This window comes from Anoplopoma fimbria, chromosome 9, assembly GCF_027596085.1.
Source record: "Anoplopoma fimbria isolate UVic2021 breed Golden Eagle Sablefish chromosome 9, Afim_UVic_2022, whole genome shotgun sequence".
Lineage (NCBI taxonomy): Eukaryota > Metazoa > Chordata > Actinopteri > Perciformes > Anoplopomatidae > Anoplopoma > Anoplopoma fimbria.
The window spans coordinates 10,808,917-10,833,008 of record NC_072457.1 but is presented as its reverse complement, the minus strand read 5'-3'; the positions used below and the strand labels follow the sequence as shown (position 1 = coordinate 10,833,008).

Below are 24,092 nucleotides of genomic sequence, written 5' to 3'. Positions count from 1 at the left end.
ATAAGTCATATTTAAAGAGTTACCATTGAGCACAACAGTTTAAATATACATTGAATCACTGGACTGAAATGATAATGAGATGATAACCCAACTTTTCTGCTTCCTTCAGCTTTTTCTCTTTATTTTTCATTTTTATTTGCCTTTTTAAGCCTCTTTTAGCTCCTAATTATGGTTTAACAAACAAACATTTACTCTGTAAGTAAAATAAGTGGGAATTGGCCTTACCTTCATAAGGATGAATGAATGTAGTTTTGTGTGAGCTGGATGGGTAAGTTAGATGATTGTTTGCTAACAAGCTAGTTAGAACTACTTAGGCCTTTGTCACAGATGTGGTACTGGGAAAACCTCAGGTGTTACTGATGGCTGCAGCCCATTGTCATTTCATGTCATTAATTAGACATGTGTGTGTTTTCAGCCATGATGAGTGAAAATGTCAGCTGTGAAAAAAACATTTGTGTATCTGTTGGTCTGTTTTGATGTATTCTTCCCTTTTGAAGTGCACAAACCAATGCTGCAAAAGCTTGTAATACTGCAGAGCGGCAGACTACACTGCATTATTTATTATAAACCTTCATTTATCCAGGCAAGTTTTGTTGGCCTCCCCTTATTTTTTAGGAAGGCCCTGTTCATACTCAGAGAATTAAAGTTAGCAGGCTTTTGCCTGAGGACCGAAGGCTGGGCACAGGTCAGAAAAATTTCAAATCAACTCTAAAAATTGTACCTGTAGGCTAGCCAAGAAAAGCTGTAAAAGTACTCAATACAATCTCAGTTCAACCACAATCTGATTTAATGGCCACAGAGCTCAAGGGTTCCTTATTGTTTGTAATGAACAAGCATCGACATTTATCCTTCCTCTTCTCACCTTCTTGCCCAAAAAACCTTACTGCTTGGATAAATGCTACAAAGAAACAATCACAGTTTAAATGTTGGACAGCTTTAAAACACACACACAGGTTTGAGTCACTGCAGTGACATACTGTCTTTTACCTCTCCTTTTACAACCCATGCTATAATGTTGCAGTGTTACAGCTGACACTACGACTAGGATAAAGCATTGTGGGATATAATTGTGTTAAAGATAAGCTTCAAATGAGCTTAATCAAGTAAGCTCGCCAATCAATTTCATCCCTGCAATCATAGTGGAAAGGTCTTTGTGTGATAAGAGGCAGATTCATTGAGGTGGAAGTGAAAGTCAGGCAAAGGTCTCATAGTAAGATGAGAATAGTAATAAGAAGAGATAAGATAAAAAAAATGACATGCTGTGGATGTTTTATTCATCTCTCAAAACACAGACACCCTATATAAATAATTTTCTCATCTGCATAAGCTTTATGTTTACCCAAATTACCTATAAAATACATCATATTTAGTTTAGCGTATCTTAATGACACGCATTAGTGTGTTTATGAACTTTAAATATCAAAGGTCATTTTTATCAATAATGGCCAGATTAAGGTCAAAGGTATCATTGGAAACACATTAACAGCCACTACGCTAAGTACAAGGCAATTACATCCAAAAAAAAAATATATGGGCTGAGGGATAAGAGATTTGGCGAAATTACATCAGAGACAGTCACATTTAAAGCAGTGGAAGCATTGCATTCACATATGCATCAACAGGCATGTTTAGTCAGCTTCACATACAGGGGCCAAAAACTAAACATTAAATTCATGATTGAGTTGCAAGTTAAAAGAATATATATATTTTACTTTTATTTGCTGCATGCTTAGTTACATTGTTCCTGCACTGAATTCATGGTGAAGTTCCTGTAGGTTGTGACCAACACCCTTTGCAAACAGAGATACAGATAAAAAACAGGATGTGTCAACCATTCCATTATTCAAAACTTATACCATATGGTAAGATTTATTCGGTATGGCACGGATCTGTTAAGGACCATGGCATTGTCCAATCAGCTGTAGCGGTGGATATTGCCTTTTGAAAATATGAGCTTTAAACGGCCACATCAGCAATGAGATTAGATGACGAGATAAGAGGGAGTGTGGTTTAAAAGGAGTGGCAGACTCTGAGTAAAACACTCCTCACTGCAGAGTTCAACTCACCCTCACAGCCACCATGACCTTCGACGGCAACTGGAAAATTGATAGCAATGACAACTATGAGAAATTCATGGAACAGATGGGTGAGTGATCTCACACTGAGCTGATAAAATGCTGAAGACAGAATAGCATGTTTATTAAATGTATGGAATATGGTTGAAAAATCACAGTGTGTCTCATTACCATATCTACTCTCTGTGTCATAAGCTGACAACAATATAACCAAGATCTGATAATGCAGCTGTTAAAGGTTTAATGAAGTTTAAATTTCATGAAATAGTTGTTTCTATTTTCAAAAGTTCAGTTAGGAAGCAAACTGTGATTCATGCAATCTTTTTATTTGTTCAAATTCATTCATTCAGCATTTTTTTATGAATGCAGTCAAGTTATTAGTTAAAATCTTAAGTCTTTAAATACTTAAAAAGACCAAATACTGGAGCTTAAGTCTCACATGAAAACATCTGGTGGCACAATGCCAGACTGAACATGTTTGTGATTTGACTTTTGTACATACTTACCTCTACAAATACACAAACAATGGAACCACACTGGAAAGTGATTAAGTCCTTCCTCTAATTGTTTGGAGCCTACTGAGCATATTCCAATGTGTCTGTTGATAGGAATTAACATGGTGAAGAGGAAGCTGGCTGCTCACGACAACCTGAAGATAACCATCGAGCGGACTGGAGACAAGTTTAAAATCAAGGAGAACAGCAAGTTCCGCACCCTGGAACTAGACTTCACCCTGGGTGTTACCTTTGACTACAGCCTTGCAGATGGAACAGAAGTATCAGTAAGTAAAAGTATCATCTAGTGGACGTGCCTTTTTCCAATCATTGCATTTTCTAAAAACTCAAAAACTGACTTTTACAAGGGAAACCTTTTTATTTGACTCCAATGATCTACATTTTTTTCATTTAGTGTAATTGTTTAGTTCTAAAAACTTTAAGATGAACTGGGTATTTTAGCCACTGTAAACCCTGAACTCACTACCACAGACAGTCACAATCGTAAAACTGTCAACATTCTGCCAAATTTTTCCCACCTAGTATTCACGTTATGAATAAGTTTCATGTTTCATCCTGCAGGGCTCCTGGACCATTGAGGGAGACATGATGAAGGGGCTGTTCACAAGGAAGGACAACGGAAAGATACTGACAACAACCAGAATTGTCCAAGGAGATGAACTTATACAGGTAGGGTGAATTTATATCCATGCAAATAGGCATGAAAAGTCCACATTTTATTTCTAACACTTGGGAAGCCGTTAAAGAATGTGTTTCTATAGGTTATTCTATATTGTTACGAGATACTATGACATGATTGAAATACACATACATCAAAATATGATCACTTATACCAATTTCCATGTCAATACATTACGGATAAGGACCTCAGAATACAGAATTGCATTATTAGTCTGAGTAAGCCCCCATGAAAATTCGACCAGATGCAGAAAACTGTGAATTTATATACAATAACCATAGCTGACATGATCTTTCATCAACAGACCTACAACTATGAAGGTGTGGACGCGAAGAGGATTTTCAAGAAGTTTTAGACTGAACTAATGTTTGACTTGAGGATCAATACAGTATTGTGTTGAATTATCAACAATTTATACCAACATAACCTGTAAAACGTGCACTAGCCTACTTGGAACACCCATAAAGTATGTGAAACAGATTTGACTTTTTGTACCTTCAGTAATAAAAACATACTGTTACTGCCTATTTTCTGCGTTTTGCTCTGTTTTATTCTTATCGAAATTATAATATTCAGTGAGAATCTGTGGAGGTTGGTTTGAAGTATTGAAAGAGAGCAACCCCTGGAACCGGGTGCATTTTCTCACATCGAATAAAGTTCTTGTAACAACAACTCATTCTGCATACTCACCTAACGAAAAGAAGCTCGGCTAAAAGCTCACAATAACCATTTGTACTCTACCTTCCTCCAGCATGGAGCAGCCTATCCTCAGCTTTGCATGGGAAAACACAGTCTATGTCTCCTTATGGTGGAATAAGTGAGGTACTGCACTCATTGTCCACATAGACCAAGGGGTTATGGTTTTCTTTGAAAAGGAACATGTATAGAGGTCTGGCTGATTGAGTTTTCCAAAGAAAGATGATAACAGTTGTATTTAGATGGAAATAATACATGTAGTGACATGTCATTATAACTAAATGTGTTTTACAATTATATGAGAAACAAAATATACCCAACTGAACAACTTGGAGATTCCACCTTTACATGCCTAGACTAAAAACTCTGAAACTTTGCTCTGCTTCAATTTATTAGCACTGATCTTTGCACAGGACGAGGTCAGTTGTTGTGATATGGGTTGTTAAAGGTTTTGGGCTGCACCTGCAACATCCAAAGGGGTTATTCACTCTGTACAGTGTACAGTGTTCTTAAACGGGAATGAAATCTTTCATTTATTCTGTGTTAAATCTTCATTAACTCTGACTCTGCTACATATGTACTGATGCTTACACCTTTGCAGATCTCTAAAAAGTAATACCTTAATTAAAATACAAAGATTATTCAGAGATGGGCTAGTCCGGAGTCAGAGTTAAAAAAAAAAAAAAAACATAGGCAGTGAAAAGACTAATCTGAGAGTGATACAATAATTTAAACTTTATTCAACAATAAATAAAAATAAATATATATTATCTACAAAAATATAAAGTGTAGACAGATTGATCTGTACTTACACAAGTCATGAAGCATTCACTGAAGCACCAAGAACTCAATTCAACAGTAATGTCAGGCCAAATCCTAACCACACACAAAGGTATGACAATAGGACTCAGGGAGGCATACAGTTCCAACACATCAGGCCATATCAGCCTGTAACTTATCAGATAAAATCAGTGACATAACAGGGAAAGTTCCCCTTTGTTCTTGAGTGTTGATGCAATACAGTTTAATTAGTTTATGTCCCCGCATATTTAGCACAAGATAAAAGATACGGATTGATGAAATGCCAACTGTGACGTTATGTGAAGCAGGACATAAAGACCTTTTGTTAAATAGGCCCCTCGAGTATATAAAGCCTTACTGTGACTGAAGACTATGGATCATGGGTGCGAGAGAAAACCCAATTATCAGCTCCTCTTCCCAGAGCTTGCACCCAAACAGACACACAGGCATGCATGCACATTTAATAACCCAACTAAATCGTTCAGTTATCGTCCATTTTCTGCCTCCAACATTTTATGACAGTCAAACTTTTGCCAAGTGCAGCTGGAAGCAGACTGAACACAGACCTTGTTCCTGTTGTTGTAAAATTGCTTTTAGTGATGTGGTACCTGGCACAAACCCATCCCCCGTAACTCCAACACACCCATACACACACAGTACAATGGTGAGAGTCAGAGGAGTGTTGTAAGATATGTCACTATTAGCATTGCATATGTAAAAAGTTTGCATGACATCCTCCATCCCTTTCATTCATCGCCTTCATTCCCCAAATGTTATTTCACTCACAAATAACATGTCCCACTGAAAAATGTCAAGGCACTCTTGATACAACTCAAGACACATAGTTCAGAATGTAAAGTATAAATTGTGTGAAAACAATTCCTATTTTTACAGATGAAGAAACTAAGTCAATAACAGGACAATACTGTAAATAAATGATATAACCATTGGTCACATAAAAAAACACAAAAACACACAGGTGATACAATATTTAGTTCAATCTGGTTAATAAACTCCAACTGAACTTTATCTAATCCAGTAGTTTAGAGGTTTCTTTATCCTGTGACTATAAAAGATATCTTAAAAAAACAGCACAATCTTGTGTAAATCCTTATATGATCTTATCTTAACGATTAGACTGCTCAAGTAAAGTTAATTTAAAAAGTGTCAATAAATAAACCTTGACAAATGCAAGTGGAGGCTCAATTTACAAGTTTAGGTGTGGTTGGACACACGCACGCACGCGCGCGCGCACACACACACACACACACACACACACACACACAAATCTCTAAACGTCATTGTTAAGTGTCAGACGACACAAACACAACACACACAAACAGGATATTAGGTGACTAAAAGTGTGCGGTTTAACTAGTTGGGAAAAACCTGGATGAAGGTTGTTGTGGGTAGACAAAAACACTAAGTGAAAAAATATGCATAAATGGCCGGATGTTTAGGACATGACTCGGCTAGTCTAGTAGCTAATCTAGTAACGACAAAAGAAGATTTGATATCAATATTCTCAAATTGATCAACACTGATTTTCATGTGTTTTCATGTATGTCGGCTGTACAGAATACAAAGCCTAAAAAGTGCCACAGTCTGCTTTGAAAGTTATCTTAAAGTAATTTTTAGGTAATGCATAGTATGTCCTGGACAGTCAGTTGTTTTCCAGCGTATTCTTTGCATCATATGTTTTTATTATAAATGGATGCATGACCAAAATATGACATTGCATGAGCAAGAGAAGGGGACAACATTCATATAAATGTTAAAAAAGGTTCTCAATTAACTGTAAATTTCTATTTAGTAAATTGATTTTACTACAATTAAGTAAAACCCAATATAATTTATGTTTGTTGGACTCAATGTCCAGTACTACCATGCTCATGCGTATACTGTACACACAGTTAGTACGATTTTTCAAAAGGCCACATGCAGGTTAAAGAACATTAGTATGACAAACAAAAATAATTGTTGTGTTGTATGGTCAATATCAGATTAGCTATATTGGCATCAGTATGAAAATACCTGCAAATACAGACCTGTTTAAATCAGTCTACTTTATAAGGAAGACTGAAAAAATACTTTTTGACATCATTGGGGAATACAAAAAAAGACAACACAATCCAAGGTAGAATACACATGGTGACATGGTTGACAGTATATAATCACCTACTGAGTAACATGAGGGCTGCCACAACTACAGAACATCATAGTCACATAACTGAAGGATTTGAAGACTGACAAAAACTGAACTCAGTCATGCTAAATCACATTTTGAGAGGGATCTTTCCATATAAATGAAGAATGGCAGAATAATCTTTGACAGATTTTTACAGCCAAATAATTTGACTCATACAGAGCAGCCCCAAGTCATTCATTAACACAGAAAGGTTGTAAAATAACTGATAAATGATAACAAGTTTAAAAAAAAAACATTAACTGAAGTGTTGCAATGTCTGTTCCCTGGTGTCCTAAGCCCTCAATGTGCATAAAGTTTGAAGCTGCCAAGATATTCCTCCTTTGACTAGTGTTAATGAGTAAACCACCTTAAACCTGCTGCTTTAAATTTGTTTTGTAGAATGACATCATATTCTGTTATAGTATCTTAAATATATATTTTCAGGTCAACGAGCTGTGATTTGCCTTCACACTTCCTTCTTTTATCTTTGTATAATTACGGTTTAGTTTGTCTTTCATGACTTACTTGAAATATATTGGTATATATTCAATTATGCATCACTTCTGCAAGACTACTGCACAAATAACAAAAATACACATTTAAACTTGACATAAGGTGATTAAAAAGAATAATAAAGACTCAAGAAGCCTTTGTGCAAACTGAAAACAGTCCAGATTTTGGTTAAAACTAAATCTTCCTTCAGCAATACTGCAGGACAATGGAAGACAGTACAGTATGCCTGATGGTTGATAATTCTTCAAAAGAGAAGCAACCGCATTCAGAAATAGTTTTTACTTATGTGCCAAGCTTGCATAAATAAATTCCACTCGATTTGGAGATTCTTCAAGACATGTTTCCATTCTGTAAACTCTTTGGCATTCAGTTTGTACTCTACTGACCAATGTCCTTCCATGTAAACAAACCTTACCAAGTAACACTCATAAAAAACCACGTTCATCCAGTCCTTTGGCTGCAACTGGGTTCCATTTTGCAGTGGGTTTATTGCTATTATGGCCTGTAAAGAAAAAGAGCCTTGTTTAAATTATATTTTATGATATATGTGTACATTTACACCACTACAAAGAAAAAAACTGAATAATGTCATTTTGTCTTTTCCAATAACTGTCAGGTAGGTGTGGGCATAACACCTCCTGTGTGTCATCTTATATTGTGGTTTTGATATATATGGTGGAAACAGTAAATTGTCTTAATAATTAATTGAGAAACTGTTAATAGATTCAAAATAACCAGACAGGAATCAAATCAAGGTACTTCATTACATTAATGCAGAAATTATCGAAAATATGGTCAGCCCTATGTTCAGGTTTGCATATTAGAGAGGCTTACTTGTTTCGGGTCTGGCTTTTGGCACATCTTGTGAGTATGTGTCAGTGGGGAGTGTGTGGCTGGTATCTCTGCGCTCAGTCACAACCACAGTCCTCGGCACTGTGGCTGAGAGGACAAGAGGCCTCTGGTTGTGGTACTTGAGGCGGTATGTTTCCGTCATACAGTTATCCACAGTGAAGTATGTTGTCAGAGAAACCTCTTGAGCTGGCGCTGCTTGTTCCACTCTGCATCCGGTCAGTCTTTCCTCACTCTCACATGATGATGGGGTACTCCTCTCTGGGTCAGAGCCCGACTTGGAACTTGCATCTGAGAAGGTTCTGAGGCCTGAAATGTCCGGCCTCCTGTGTGGACTGACAAAGGACGTGGATGAAAGACGAGGACTCGATGTGAAGGGTTCTTGGAGCATCCTCGGTCGAAACACTGAGTGGCTCGTTTCACCCTGGTGAGGAGAGGTCCGCGGGGTCGGTCGAAGGTGAGGCGACCCCGTGGTGCCGAGCTGACGCTGACTGTTCAGTTGGATCGGTTCTGCAGTTACATTGCTGGGAGGGTGGTATGGTAGGGCGATATGAGGACACTGGGATTCAGGGGCGCCAGTGTTTTCTCTGTCCTCGGGCTCAGAGAGAGCGAGATCATCGGAGCTGTTCCATTCAGAGCTGCTGGTTTTTGTAATGTGCCTCAGAGCTGTACTTTCTCCGGTGTGTCCTCTGCAGTTGGTCTGCTCACTCGGCCGGCTGTCTGAACCAGTGGACTCCCTCTCTGAGGATACTGCTTTTCTGGAGGTACTAGAAGTGCACTTTGATTTCCGTCTACAAGAAAGAATGATGGATATTATAATCAATATGGATTGAAATCCAATTTATGAGTCCTTATAGGTTCATATTAGAACATAATATATTGTTTTTAATAAAGGTCACTACCTCGCACTTGGACTGCACTTAAGATGTGAATGTGAAACTTGGTCATGGTTCTTTCCCTGAGGTTTGGGTTGATGTTTACCTATGACATATAAAAACAAAAATGATCAAAACATAATGACAGAGGAAGAAAAAAATGGATATAAAGCTGTATATAGCTCACCTCCTTTTTAAGAGGACATTTATTTTATATTCTGACCTCTCCTGCTCTTTAGATTTCATTTTATCACAACAAAATAAGAACAGAAATCTTCTAAACTATGTCAAAAGATAAAAATCTCAAGAATACAACGAATGAGAAGACATTTGGCATTAGAGAGTGGAACAAAAATAGATTTGATTGCAATGAGCGAGATTCATCACTTGCTTTCTCAGAATTGAGAGATTGAAGTCAGAATCCTGAGAATTAAGTCAGAATCTGCTAAATCACAGGTTTTAGACTTTAATCACATAATTCAGATTTATTTTTCTGAGATTTGTTTTTCACTTTCTCGAATCTTCTTTCCTAAATATGAACTGGCATATATGCACACAATAAAACAAAATTAACCAAAAGTAGAGACCAAGTCGAGACAAAACCATCTACACATCCTACTATGAAACCACTCTGGACACCAGGTGGCAGCAGAAGAGTATTAATCACAGTAGACTCTCTCACAGCTGGATGAACCAGCCTGCACGCTCACTCAGCGTGGTGCTGAATTCCTTCCCTTTAAAAATAGATGTGTCATTTTTTTTTCTTTGCTGTTGCCCTGGAGAGGCCCATGCAAGGATAAAAGCTTTAGCTGTCTGTTGGTAACACTGGCTCTAGATGCACATAGCCTCGATAAAGTATCACGTGCAGCAACCCTCAAAGTACTGCATGAAACGGAAAGATATTTATGACAATGTCGGCAGCAACGTCCAGCTGTGCTATCTGAATGAGCTTTGAGGGATTATCATCAGATTAATGCCTGTGCGGGGCTGACTGGGTGAAGAGGTGAAGAAGCCAGTCCCAGATCAGAAATCTGTCTTCAATTACTCTCACATTACCAGCTCACACTTCATCTGTTAGACTAACAGAAATATAGAGAAAGAAAGAAATGAAAAACCTTTCTTCCTCTCTTTGAAATGAACATGTTTTGCATTGACAGAAAACTGGTATATTGTGTATTTACAAATCTGGTCTACTGTAAGACTAATATCATTCTTAATATCCCTGTAAATCTTTGTCTGGAAGTATTGCAGATAAGATCTAAGACATAACTGACCCTGAAATGTTCTTTTATGCTCTTATCATGTTTTAAATTATCACCTCATGCTACTTTGGTTGGTGGTGTCTCATCATATACTTCTTTTTTCTCCTCTGCTTTTTAAAACAATGCCTTAATTTCTTTTTAAAGATGACTTGATGTGAATTTGTTGCCAAGGGGTTGATTGTTAATTTCACAAATGATCAAGTGAATATCTAAACCATATATTTATTAATTTATTACAGATTAAAGACTCAAAGGAAGCTCTTAACATCTTGGAACTTACCATTGTGTGAAGGTGAGGACATTATACTTGACTTGGCATCGCCTCCCTTTTGGTGCAGCTGACTGAAAATAAAACACTAACATTATTCTACACACGTTTTCAATCAATCCTGTTTTCATGATATGTCAATACATTTTTTGAAAAAAAGGTAAAAAACAGCAAGCAACAAACAAACTAACGCACAAACTTTCATGGTCAAATATTGCAAAGCACCAAGGGAAAAACACTGGCAAAGTCTTCTCAGGTCAAAACTGATTTTAATGTCCAAATAAGTTTTTATAATTTTATTTGTAGTATTGTTGCTTTAAATGCCTTATGTAAAGAATTGTGTATTGTTCTATACTGATTCAGTTTGTATTTGGTAACAGTAAGCCTTTATAAGTTTAATCATTTTAAAGACCATTTTAAAGAAGATTGTTCAACGTGTGCATTTTGAAGGGATATGACATGAGAAGAATCTACATAAATAAACTGAGAACCCTGATATATAAACAGTAGTCCCTTGTAGCACTTCCTGTTAAAGTCACATAAAGTGCATTTCTCCTGATAAATGCAGAGGTGTGAAGCACATTAACACAAATATTCAGCTGCACCACTAAGCAACAACATCTTGACATTTAAAGAAAATTATAAAAATAATTTCATAAATGTATATCCCCAGAAATGTTCAGTATATTTCAGGAAAACATTTATGATTAAATGTTGCAATTTACATGAAGCATTCAATAAATTCCTTTTCCAGATGTTTATTGTCCACTAAAGTAAAACAAGAGCAAGGTGTGATGTTTTCGCTGGAAAATGATTTAACAATCTGTGTAGATTATATAAACTTCACTGGACTTTACATCAATTGAGAAGTTTCAGCTTTCTTCCTGCTGCATTGATATTAAATATAGCACAAGTTATTTGAAAGGTAATGTGTACTTTGCAGTTCAGTTTTAGCCTGGTTTCCAAGGAAATCAAGAGTATTTCTGAGTGATGACGCAGACGAAGTAGCGTCATCACCCATCACGACTCTCAGAACAACAAACTAATTGAAGAATGAAGTGAAGAAAGTGTAGCAAGAAATGGTTGAAAAGCATGTGGTCTGTCATATTCATGGCTTATTACATAAAAAACTGTTTCTTTCTTTCCATGTGATAGAGCCTAATTACTTATTGAGAAAGTTATTGATATAAACTTAGACTGCTCCTAATATAAACCAACAACATTATCTTTCATGAATTAAAGGTTTTCTAATATCCTGTTAATGATGAAATCATATATTGAGATTTGGGATACACAATAACGTCATAATTGATAATATGCAGGTACACAATTTTTTTTTTTTTTTTTTATTATTTTGAGAAAAAGAACATTTGTGAAGTACATGATTCACAATGTGGTTATTGAATTACCTTGAAAGAGCTTCGTTGAATTTTGCTTTGATCGATTCGGCAACTTTTCCACCTTGGACAATTATAAAAGCTCTTTTTTTTGCGATGTTTAAAGATTTTTGGAAGTTTGGAAGATATCCAGTTGCTTTGTCTAACTCAGACTGCTGAAGCCTAATATTATCTTCAGATAAACTTCAGAATGCGCTCTTACATAAAACAAAAAATTCCCCATCATGACCACTGAAAGCGCGTTAGGATGTCATCTTTTAATGGCCAGCGTGAACAGAAGAAAGTCCAGTTTTAACCTTAATATGGACACCTGGCTATTAGTTTCAACACATTTTGAACCTATCCTTTAAATTCTCATTCCTACAACTTGTAGTCCTTCAGATAATCCAGTACTTATTTATTTACTTATTTACAGCTGTAACAACTAAGTTAATCATTTACCTTGTAATGTTCTCACTTCTTCGATGTGTTACCTCCATGTGTCCTTTTAAAAACTGTCCATTGAACAATGTTTCTTACCTTTGCAGCTGCGCCTCTGGTGTTGACCTCTGGTCTTTAACAACAAAGCCATCGACCCCAGGCGAGTCAGGATTGGTGGAGCCACTGCTGAGTCTATCGCTGCTCTCGTAGCCCGACTCTGTCCTTTGGATTGTCCAGGTATCACTTCGCAGCAGTGTCTTTGGCCCCCCCTTAAGTCTGCTGCCCCTCTGCTGGTTGGCCCTGCTCTCTGACTCCACAGAGCTGTGGCTCTCGGTCTCATGCCGCTGCTCGTCCTCGTAAATCGTCATTAAACACTTCTGCTTCCTATCTTCTCTGGTTCGTACGTATTCCCGCTCGCGGTCTCGGCTTTGTTCAGTGTGCACTCTTTCCTGTGATGAAGGCTTGCTGTGCCGGGGGCTGTCGTGTTGCTGTTGACGACGATGCTCCAGTTCGTTAAGAACAGTGTCCACATTCAACACCTCCCGAATTGGTCTCCAAGTGGACTTAGATTTATTGCGGCTTCCTTCACTTCCACCTTTTTCCCATTGCTCCTGGCAGCTATCCTGATCAGGGTGACTTGGTGAGGTGTTGTTCCTCCGACTGTGTCCGCCACCCTGCACACGTGGCTCCTGAGATCCTCTGCTTGAATGGTTCGATGACTTCTCAGTGCGTGGATAAGTCTTTAATTTTTGGTCCACAAGAGTCCTCGGTCCATTCTCTGGAGAAGATGAAGATCTTGCATGTGCCATTTCTAGAGAGAATGGACACAGAATATCGATCAACATGGTCTGACGTACTTTGTTTATCTACACTGGCTTGCCCCTGTATGCCTTTTGCCTCTCTATTATCAGTGTTTCCTATGATGATGCAGACACAATGCTCTACCTTTGTGTTGTGATAGGTCCGTTTTTCGATGCCCTCGATCCTTTTTTGATGTTTCACTTGGCCTCTGCAAATTCTCCATGTAAGGTTCCTGGAATTTGTTAGGACTGCCAAGGGGGAGTTTCACTGAGGAAAATAAATATATTGAAATGGCAGATGAATGGTTGCTCATGGACGTTTCTTAAACTTTTCGGTAACCTTTTCGGATTTTGACTGAAGACATTAGTGAAGCAAAAAGTAAAGAATTGCTATTTAGCCCTGAATCCCTTTAAGTTGGGATACCCCTCTACATACCAAGGGGTATGAATGACCAATTAGGGTGTGATGCAACTATCTATGTAAGTACATTTTAACGGGTACAACATGATATATGAGGTTTACCAGAGGTGTTAGAGCATATGTGATAGCCCTGCATCCTGTGCAAGGCTCAGACAAATTCACACTGTGTTGTGCACTGGAGGTATTTAGCCCGAGGTAACAAGGGCCACCCTGCCAGGTCATTCATTACAAATGTCTATTCAGCTGTAGTTTCTGCAATGGGGCACTCTCACCTTGAATCTTTGCTACAAACGAGGCAAGAGACAAAACCATCAAAAAAATCTTACCAAAGAACAGATGCCAGTGCATCATTAGCAATGTTAAAATACATTACTGCTGCCACATTTTCCAACCCTGTGTTGTGTTTCTTTGCCTCTGTAGCAAGAAGATCACTGTGAGAAACAAGAGATGCTGTGAACTGCTTGCAAATCTTCTTCCAAATCAGCAAATTCACCACACATCAGTCTTCCCTGTTTACATCTTAACTCCTCCTTTCTGCATGTTACCATTGTTTCCTTCTTAATCGTTAAACTAACGCTTTACTTGAAAAAGATGCTCCATATTATTGTGAGGATCCACAGTAAACAGAATATAACATAAGAGTATAATAAATAGCCTCTCTGAAACATGTGGCAATAAAAGGAGAGCATAATACTGTGTGCATGTGCATGGCTGTTGGATGTTACAGCAGCGGTGAGTAACAGCAGTGAGTAAGCTGTAGTATTACGGATGTCCAAATTTGCTCATGCAGCCTCATGCTGACATTTGGGTTGTTCCACTGAAAAAGGATAGTAGATTTTACGAGGATTACTCTTTCCACAACTGCCAAGTAATTAACCAGTTCGCACTTCATCATGTCGCCTGAAGATATACAGGGACTCTCAAGCTTAGTAATGCAAGTACAGTCTAACATTGCAGCGCAGTTATTTTTGTTAGTTGTGGTTGAAAGAGTAGAAAAAAGGAACTCCTACCACTATGTACAGCAGGGAAAATTAACAGCATTTATCAGTTAACCTCAATACAAACCAATTAAATAAAAGAGATAACAGCAAATAATGCACTCATTACATATTATATTTTTTCTTTAAACTGAGCCATTTCTCACTCTAAAATCAAAAAACAATCACTTACACTTATTTTCATAAAAACAAGAATCCAGTCCCATGCCAGTCAAAGTGTCTGGGCTCCACACTAAAGCAAAACAATCCATCCAAACGGGCAAGGCGCCATTGACAAAAAAAACGAGCAGATGAATTAATGGAGGCAAACATCGGAAATGTCTAGGGGAGGAGTGAGAACAGCGGAGCAGGAACAGGAGTGCGCTTGGCCACAGGAGCAGGGATTAGGGAGGGAGGCGTGGGTGGTAATCTGCGTGCAACAGAGGCATCATCCTCATGTCAAGTTCAAGCCAGCACACAAAGCAGGACAATCTTTCTGCCTACGGTTTAACAGCATTCTCTCAATCCTGATGCAAACCATAACTGTAATTTGCGGAGTGAAATTATTATTCCCATGGGTGCTGTATATTTTATGTTTAATTTGGCTAAGTGATACGTTAAAAAAAAACAGTTCAGACGGTCTAATAGACTGGGATTTATTGAAATGAAATTATTAGACAAATTTAAATGTATTTGCGTTATGATACCCGTCATCAACTGTTATTAATTGTCAATACTAAATACACTTTAAATACACTGCAGTCTGGCGGCAACTAGCCTCTGTTATTAAGAAAATAAATATTCGTATAAATGTCAGTGGAAAGTTCAGTCAGATAACCCATATTTACTATGTATACAGCAATGAAAAACATAGTAAGTTCAGAATTTAAAAGCATATGGGCACCTATGGGCATTAATAATAATTCTAAAATTAAATAATAATAAAAAACACTTGCAATGATTGGCGTATACAAACCATACGATGCTGATGTAAAGGCCTATTACTGTTGAAAAGAATATGCACATTGTTTCTAGACTGCAGGTTGACTACTTCTTGGAGTAGTGAAGTAATATGTATTCTAAGGTGCTCGAAGTAATTAACAAGGGCATTACTTACAATGTAAATAAATATACTATTTTTATTGCAGGCAAATAGCCATGGGGTTGAATAAAATGTGTTTATGAAAAATTACTTTTTTATGACCTGAGTCTTCTTCTTATCTGGACTCAGCTCAAATTCTAAATTAATTAATTAATTCCATAAAAAACGGAGTCATTGATTGTCATACACGCAGTCAAAAGCTTTAAACAAACAATAGGGAGGGATTTGTTTACTCTTTTTTTTGGCAACTGACTGTGGTCTAAGTAGGATTATCCATGACGAGGTTTGTGGTCAGTAAACAGTAATGCATGACAAGGTGTTCTTAAATACCAAAATAATAAATTAATGAGCCAAAGTGGATTTTGTATAACTCTGCAAAGTTAGTAGTAGAAGGGAACAGCTGCATCCATCTGTAAAATTGTTTAATTTGGTATTAAAGGTTTGTAAAGACACTATATATAAATAATGCTGTATTTATTTATTTTTTATTGTCTTAATACACACATTTTGATTGTCTGTCTGAAGAGCAAGGGTTAGATGTGCTGATAACTGGAGGATTGTCTTACCCGTCACGTCACCATTCATTTGGGCTTTGTACCGAGGACACATGGTGGTTTGTCTCGGTGCGTCTTCATTAGACACTGGAGATCCCTCAGGATTAGTGTAAAATAAAAGGAGTGGCTGGTAATGTCCCCTGACACATTTAGAGGCAACATCTTTCCATTTGGATCCAATCTGGGGTAAAAAAAGAAGAGTGTGATATTAGAGCATGTAACACACAGTAACAGGGATAAAGCAGATTTATAGCACAGAGATCCTAACCTCCTTTACAGTAGCATCATCGAAAAACATCCATTTTGAAGATTTGGTGTGATAGGCAAAGGCTGAGTAGTGTTTACTCGAAAAACAGATCATCCCCACCAGATGAAGCTCACTCCGTTTGGCATTTTCATCTGTGACACGGTTGAAAAGCTGAAACAGAGCAAATTGAGACAAGTTTGATCTCCACATGTTGCTCTTTGGCAGATGCTAAATCCTATGAGAAAAAAATCTATTTGTCTGCTTTTGATACTTTGTTGAAGTGTTGTTTTTTTAACCTTACAGCACACTGACCATCGTCATTGCTACTTTAAGGAGAAAAATCATACAATAGCTGACAGCTGTGAGTATATGGCAATTTGAGCGCAAAAAAACGACACAAATCTAAATATATAAAATATCTATTTAATGTCTATAGATAAGTATTTTGTTATTTCATGAAGTTTGCCTGAGCTCTTACCCCACAGAGGTTCAAACGTGGGCCAAGTGACCGAATTACATCGTCCGTGAGATCAGACTGCTCAGCATCCCATACAAATCCAATAGTGACAATCTCTGGACAGTTCATGAGCACACGGCGGATCTTGATACTTTGTCCGCAGTTGCTCTGCAAAGTATAAAGAAAAACAAATGAAGGTCCAAAATAATATCAATGCACAAACCCCAAAAAAACATTAAGTCCTCATTTTACTTTGGAATTTATTAGTGCACAACTGTCTCCACGCAGTTTTTTTAAAGGGACTGAATATCTTAAATTAAGATGCACAGTAATAGAAAATGAGACAAGGAGCATGGGGCGGCCAGTTTTAAAGTGCTTTATACGAGATTGGAAGCAATTCCATTGCCTGTCAATGGCTCTCAACATGGGGACGTCCGAGCCGGCGGCTGGTAGCTAACGTTACTAACATCCAAACAGTGAAAACTAAAGCAAGAGCGCTGTCAGTCAGGACGGTATTATCAGTTGTAACCGCAGCACGAAAGCAGTGCATTAGCTAATCAGTAGTGCATGCTCACATGCACAAACATGCACTAAAAGCATGGTCAGCCAGCCCGACTTTGTCAACAAAGCAAGGATAACCTCCGATAACAACACACACAGAGGGAGCAACTTCATTCTCTGTTCAAGTATACATTACTCCATCATATCTTTACAAGTTGTTTGCTGCTATAATAATGCTCTGATGTTATTTATTGCACATTAAAGCATTTTTTATATTTGTTTCTTGACAAACAATAGCTTGGCCTTATTATATTAAAATGAGGTTCCGTTATTTTGAACAAAATCGTGCAGAATCTTGGATGTGTTGCTGATAAATTTGTTAAATTTCAATAATGTTTACACACAACTAACAATACAATCAAAGATACAGGAATAAAATCAAAAGGCAAACCAGTAACAACCAATGTTACATCATACAGGAATAAAACTAATACGACAGAAACCAGTCAACCAGACACAAGATAGGAATCTAAAATGTGCAGCGAATAAAAAGGAAATTGATCTTTGTTTTCAAATCCCAACAATAAATGAATTAGCACTTTCCACAAATGTCAGAGTAATAGGTTGTGGCTTTGTCTCTGTATCTCTCTCTCTCACACACACAAAACACACACACAGAAAAAAACTGGAATAAAACTTGTGACTTATCACTTCAAAATGTCCTAATAAGGACTATCGCGAAATGGAGAGAGTGCCAGACAGCCCGTATTATCGACATGTCAGTATCACTAATCAGTAATGGAGCTCACAGTTTTTAGAAGAATAATAGGTTAAGGGAACAGGGCACTCAGCTTCACCCAACTGATGCACACTGAAGAGGAAGACAGCGGTAGCAAATACAGATGAGAGAACAGTGGATATACCCCCTTACTGCTATTTATATCCTAACACTAGTCTGGCACCGTCTCCTTCCGGCCTCTTCAAGTGCAGAGTCATAGCAGAAAGCACAGAATGTACTCAGCTGCAGGACTCATCTTTGTGTCCATGTTACAGTAACATACTAACTGCTCAGCAGAACTGCTGAATTATTCATTAATGGCTGACAAATCAGAAATTACTTTAGTTATGGTTTAATTCAGCCAGACAAACAGGGAAATGTATTGAGCCACGACTTAAAGATGTCTGATTTGTTGACAAAAACATCACAATAAAAATGAACAATGACAATATGTCACATACCGGGCAGCTTCGTTGGTCACCTGTGTTGTTTGCTGCCTGCAGCAATTCTCCAAACATGTCTGACCTGAGCCGCTCGTTCTTCCCCAACATGCGATCAACCTGTTGGCTGGGCATAAAATGAGAGACAGCATGAATAGTTAGTCCCTAATCTAATTTTTTTTAATGTATTTTCTATTTATTGTTATTATTATATAAATTATCATAGTTATCACTCAGTGGATAAATTACATCACAACAACCTATGTGTGTCTGTGACACACAGAAACTGTGTTCTTGTAACAATTTTAAATGTTTTAAATTGAGACTTTATTAGGTACACATATACAATTTGATGCGATCTAACACAACAGATCATAGTATAATGTTTCATTGACATTGTCAGAGAGGTTTTGTCACATTTAGTGGTGGTGTTAAATAAAGGAAAACATTAGAAACACATCTGCATATTATGCATTCCAGTTGGACACCACTGCGACTCAATAATAAACAATAATAATCATCCACCCTGGCAGTGTTAATAAAAACTGATGAATTTGTATCACTGTGAAGGTAGAATTTATGGCGGACACATATATAATATTTTACAATATATATAAAATTCAATGTAATTAGTGTGAAAGCACAGCTGTATAAAATTTAGATTACATGAAACATGAAAGGTGTTCCGGTTCACAGTCCTCAGCTAATAACAATGAGCGTTGATATCAGTGAATCCAAGCCTACAGTTATTTTTTGCAGTGTGCAGATTTGCCTTGTTTATCTAATCCTTGATTTGTCAGGATTCAAGTAAACCTGCATGCAGAAAGTGAGTTGAGGAACAATTGTGCACTTTTTGCAAAAAAGAGAAAAGAAGCTTTACATTTGAACTTAAATCATAAAAACACTAGACCAAACAATCATTTGCCATAGGAAGCCAAAGAGTGTAGATCCGTTGATAATAATCAACAGCAGGTTTTTAGGTGTGACTGCTAAAGGACAGGAAGGAAATTGATCTAAGATGCTTAAAATGGCATCAAATAATTTTCTAGTAATCTTATTTAATACTTTGACATTTAAATCAGGATTAGCACTCTGGCCTGATTTTTGTATCCCAATTTTTAAAGCCATGGCAGTAAATCAAGCACTCACCATAAAGCTGTCGTTGAGACATAATGTACGAATTCAGTGAATGGGTGTGGGTCTGAAGATGCACCACAGCAGCGACACACAAACTGCAAAGGAAAAAGAAAAGTGTGTTATTTTACAGAATGTTTTTTAGTAAAAGACCTGTGTATATTCCTGTAACACTTAGTTAGAGCAACTGTGGGAGTCTTACTTTATTGTTATTATTATTATAGTTCCAATTGTCGTCCCCATGTGCTACAACATGTAAATTATTATGGTTTTCTTAGTCGATAAATTACAGTAAAAAAACGTAGTTACCTGCTCATACAGCATCATTGCAAACTTCTGATGGGTGATGCAGGATTTGGATGAACATGCATCTGTCGCAGTGTCTGAAACGATGTGCAAGTGAATTCGCTCTAGGATGTTCTCCTAATATATAAGAGACAAGAGCAGATATAGTGCATATAGTGCAATACTGAATACATTCTAACAGACATTAAACACAGCACTATTGCAGTGTTTCCTTACAAACTATGAACTGATCAGTCAAACCCTCTCAAACATGTTTGTGAAACACTTAAAATATCTATTGTAGGTATTGTAGATTATAAAATGCCGTCCCTTTTTTAAAATTTTGTAGCTTCTGATTTGAAGTCAGACTGAACTACTGGGGTCTCCACCTTTTTTCGTCATGATTTCAATGTACACAACATGAACAGCTATACAAATAAGTGGAATTTAGATATCACAACACAGACAAAGATCAAACAAAAGGCAAACTTGATCAACTAAATCCGACATACAGTCCTAACGGGGCTTGAATATGCTAAAAGGCCAGAGTTGCATATTTTACATACAGCAGATAAAACCAGTGATGACACAGGGCCAAGGCATTTTGTTAGTGAACTCTACATCTTTCGTCCTTCAGTGTCACAGAGAAGAAAGCACCCTAACATTATCTAATACACAGTGGAAAGGTCTTCCACTGGATTTGAATAAAAGCCAAAGGGCACAGCATCAACGTACAAAGCACTCAGCAGCATCATCCATCAGGCCAAGTTGGAAGCGTTGCTCATCCTTAAAGGTCTCAGCGAGGGCGTTACGCAGGCTGTCGGAGGGGAGCACGCGCTCTCTGCTCTGCTGAAACTGGCTGAAGATGCTCTGTAAAAGAAAAACTACGATTAGTTACTGTCATTAAAATGACAGTAATGCAAAGGAAAATGCAAAGGACAGTAATGAAGTGATGAAGAAATGACAGATGAAATTAGAAATATTCAACCATACTACAAATAATGCCCCGTTTGGCCCAAAGCGCAGAAACAAACCTTCAAAGCACAGAAGATGCAGGCATCACCGAGACAGAAGTGACCTGAGAGCTGCCTCAGACTTCTCCTGAAGATGTCCAGCTGCCAAAGCACCTGTGACGGTTTAAGGACAGCAAAAAACATCAAATACAGACATGCACAGAAACCCATTTCAAGTATTTTCAGAAGCTCAGATTAAAGAGGAAGATCTTAAAACAAGATCTTATATCAACGTTTTTTGATATATGAATGAAATGCCTTTATCTAACATTAACAAGTTGCTAGTACTGCCAACTCAGCAGCTTTTCTCAGCTTGTAGTTATGTTTTGAGCGCATGATTTTGGTGTCAGCATCTCTCAACACACCCGATAAAAAAAACCCTGCACAGCTCACATGCGTCATTGAGATAATTGTCATTGAAAATAGTACAAAAAATGATCTAGCTAAGAAGAAAGAGACAGTTGTTTATTTCAGGAGTCGACAGACAAAATAATAAATAAAAATAAAAACTGAATGTTGGCCAGTGGCAAAAAAGGATTTTACCAATATTGATGCTTGTACTGACTAAGTCATGTTTTGGGGTCTACTCTTGCTCTAATCATCACAAATATTGGTGTTTTAAAACTAAGTTTACAAGACAAGAGTGCAGAAATGTTAGAAGGATAATTCATTGTTTTCTTTGTTGAAACACTGAAACAGTTTGTCACTATTTTAGTGGAGTGAGGCAATTTAATAAAAATAATTTTTCAGTAATTTTGAGCTGGTAGAAAATGGTTCTTCACCTGAACAGCGCTGTTTAGGAAGCAGCTATTTTGCCCGGGCTCATTAAGCAGGCCTTTTGTGAGCGCGAGAGACAGCATGCTCCCAGGCTGATAGGATTTCTTCAGGCCTCCACCAGGTTTTTTGAACATCTTCGTCCATGCCATGGAGTTAGAGCCTGCAGCTGATAAAAATAAATCCTCTTTAACATACAAACATGTTAAATTCCTGTAATTTCCACTGCATTTTCCTTTGAATATCTACACTAGCGTACTAATGATTCAAAATGTCATTATTATTGCATGGCACTATGGAGGCATAATAGGAAACCCTGAATTAAAAAAATGGTTCATCTTGGACACAGCTTTCATTACATCACTAATCCAAATGCCTGACGGTTAGTTGCCAGATGAATCATGTCATCTACCTTCTCCAGAGTTGGGGGGAGACTTGCTGCGGCTGGACATGCTGGGAGGTGGGAGGTGGTGCACTGGTCTGGCCATGGGCTCCATCCATTTCATCCCCACGCCCCTCCAGAGCGGTTAGTCGAAGGCATCGCCATGATCAGACACAGAGCAGCCTCAGCCATGTGCTATTGAACATTGAACGGCAACTGGACAATATCTGAGGACAGGTGGGAAGGGAGAGGGAGACCATTAACACGCTTATTCAAGTCCACAGCGAAGAATAGCCAACTGATGCTTAAAATGCAGTGCAGAAGTCGTTTCCTGCATTTCTGAACTTGTTCAGAAACATTAAGACCTGAACTTTGAGATGTGTGTCACCTCTTCAATCTGCAGACTTCACGATCTGCATTGTGACCACACCAACTGATGCACACAGCAATATTTCAATACTTTTACACCTGCTTATAGATAAAAGACAACACAAAACTCATTACATAGACTTTCAGATAACTTTAGGTCTGTTATTTTTTACTTTTACATTTCATTGCTTCATCGCTGATAGACACATTTATTTCTTACTCTTATTCTACCTCTTAGGTAGAAAATCAAATCAGCACATTTCACAATAAATATAATAATAATAATACAACATTGAAATAGTGCAATTTCTTTTTATATAATTATATCATTACTAAATTAAAATAAATCCTAAAATGGTTCCGTAATGCTTAATTTCAAATAAAGGATATAATACAATTTGGCTTTGCACTGGAACACTTCATTTTCTTATGGATAATGTGCCATTACAATAAACAACTGCTATAGGGAACCTATATTCAACAAAATAGCACTTGTTTTATTTCAAACTGAATTACAAATAAACTTTAAGCTACAATATTTAACATAAATGTAAACAAGAGGCTTGCTCCACTACCAAAATATAAAAAAAACAGACTGAAGCCTGTTATAACTGTCAATAAGGTCCTGTTCTCCGGTTTGTTTACATTTCTAATGGTTGTCTGTATTTCTATTTATGATTAGATGATAAAGTCACGCAAATTTCTGTTTTATTTTTGTTATAGTCATATCTGTAAATTAACTTGTAATCTAACTGTTAAAAAAATGACTGATTGCAAGCATTTAAGTCATTTTGGGGTAAAAAAAAAATGAAAAAAACCCAACCTTTTTCTTAAACATTACAACCTTTTCATAATTCAAATTCATCTTTAAAGCCAACATTTGGTCTCAGTGCACACACGTGTTTCTGCACCTGCCTCAATAACAACATGTGATGGCTGTATAAGGCCGAAACGGTCTGACATAATGCTTGTTTATACAATATGGTTTGTAAAGAGGTCACAAATCCTTCACCGAGCGGTATTTTATGACCATCCTGAGCTGTCCTGGGTAAAAAAACAAATAAAATAGAGCTCAGACGAGTGCGTTCCCACAGTAGGAAACATGCTGCCAGCGTTGCAACAGCCTCACGGTCAGCTGTGTGTGGGAACAGAGCTCGGTCAGCGACTGGAGCATAAATATGCCGCAACTTGCATCCATGCATTGGCAAAACAAGTGCACTGCCGACTCACCTTAAAGGGAAGCGGATACTTGACTCCAATGGCGATCCAGCTGTCAAACACTCAAATCTAAACACTTCCCCTCCGAATCCTCCAAATAAT

General features: G+C 37.5%; 2 protein-coding genes across 2 annotated transcripts; one reads left to right on the top strand and one right to left on the bottom strand.

The window, feature by feature from the left end:
• The first annotated feature begins 2,021 nt into the window (after positions 1-2,021).
• Positions 2,022-3,797, top strand: fabp2 (fatty acid binding protein 2, intestinal). The gene is made up of 4 exons (XM_054604591.1): positions 2,022-2,146; positions 2,684-2,856; positions 3,152-3,259; positions 3,574-3,797. Exons 1-4 carry the CDS (start codon positions 2,080-2,082, stop codon positions 3,622-3,624), a joined length of 399 nt encoding a protein of 132 aa, XP_054460566.1. The 5' UTR covers positions 2,022-2,079; the 3' UTR covers positions 3,625-3,797.
• Positions 3,798-7,892: 4,095 nt separating this feature from the next.
• usp53b (ubiquitin specific peptidase 53b) lies at positions 7,893-24,047 on the bottom strand. Its single transcript, XM_054604805.1, has 17 exons — positions 24,003-24,047; positions 22,434-22,630; positions 22,030-22,190; positions 21,269-21,361; positions 20,970-21,104; positions 20,259-20,372; positions 19,965-20,047; positions 18,837-18,942; positions 17,118-17,264; positions 16,661-16,810; positions 16,405-16,573; positions 13,484-13,606; positions 12,638-13,349; positions 10,734-10,795; positions 9,219-9,297; positions 8,302-9,107; positions 7,893-7,969 (listed from the first exon to the last, which is right to left on the bottom strand). The coding sequence occupies exons 2-17, from the start codon at positions 22,525-22,527 to the stop codon at positions 7,893-7,895; spliced, it is 3,111 nt and encodes a 1,036-aa protein (XP_054460780.1). The 5' UTR covers positions 22,528-22,630; positions 24,003-24,047.
• Between the last annotated feature and the right edge of the window lie 45 nt (positions 24,048-24,092).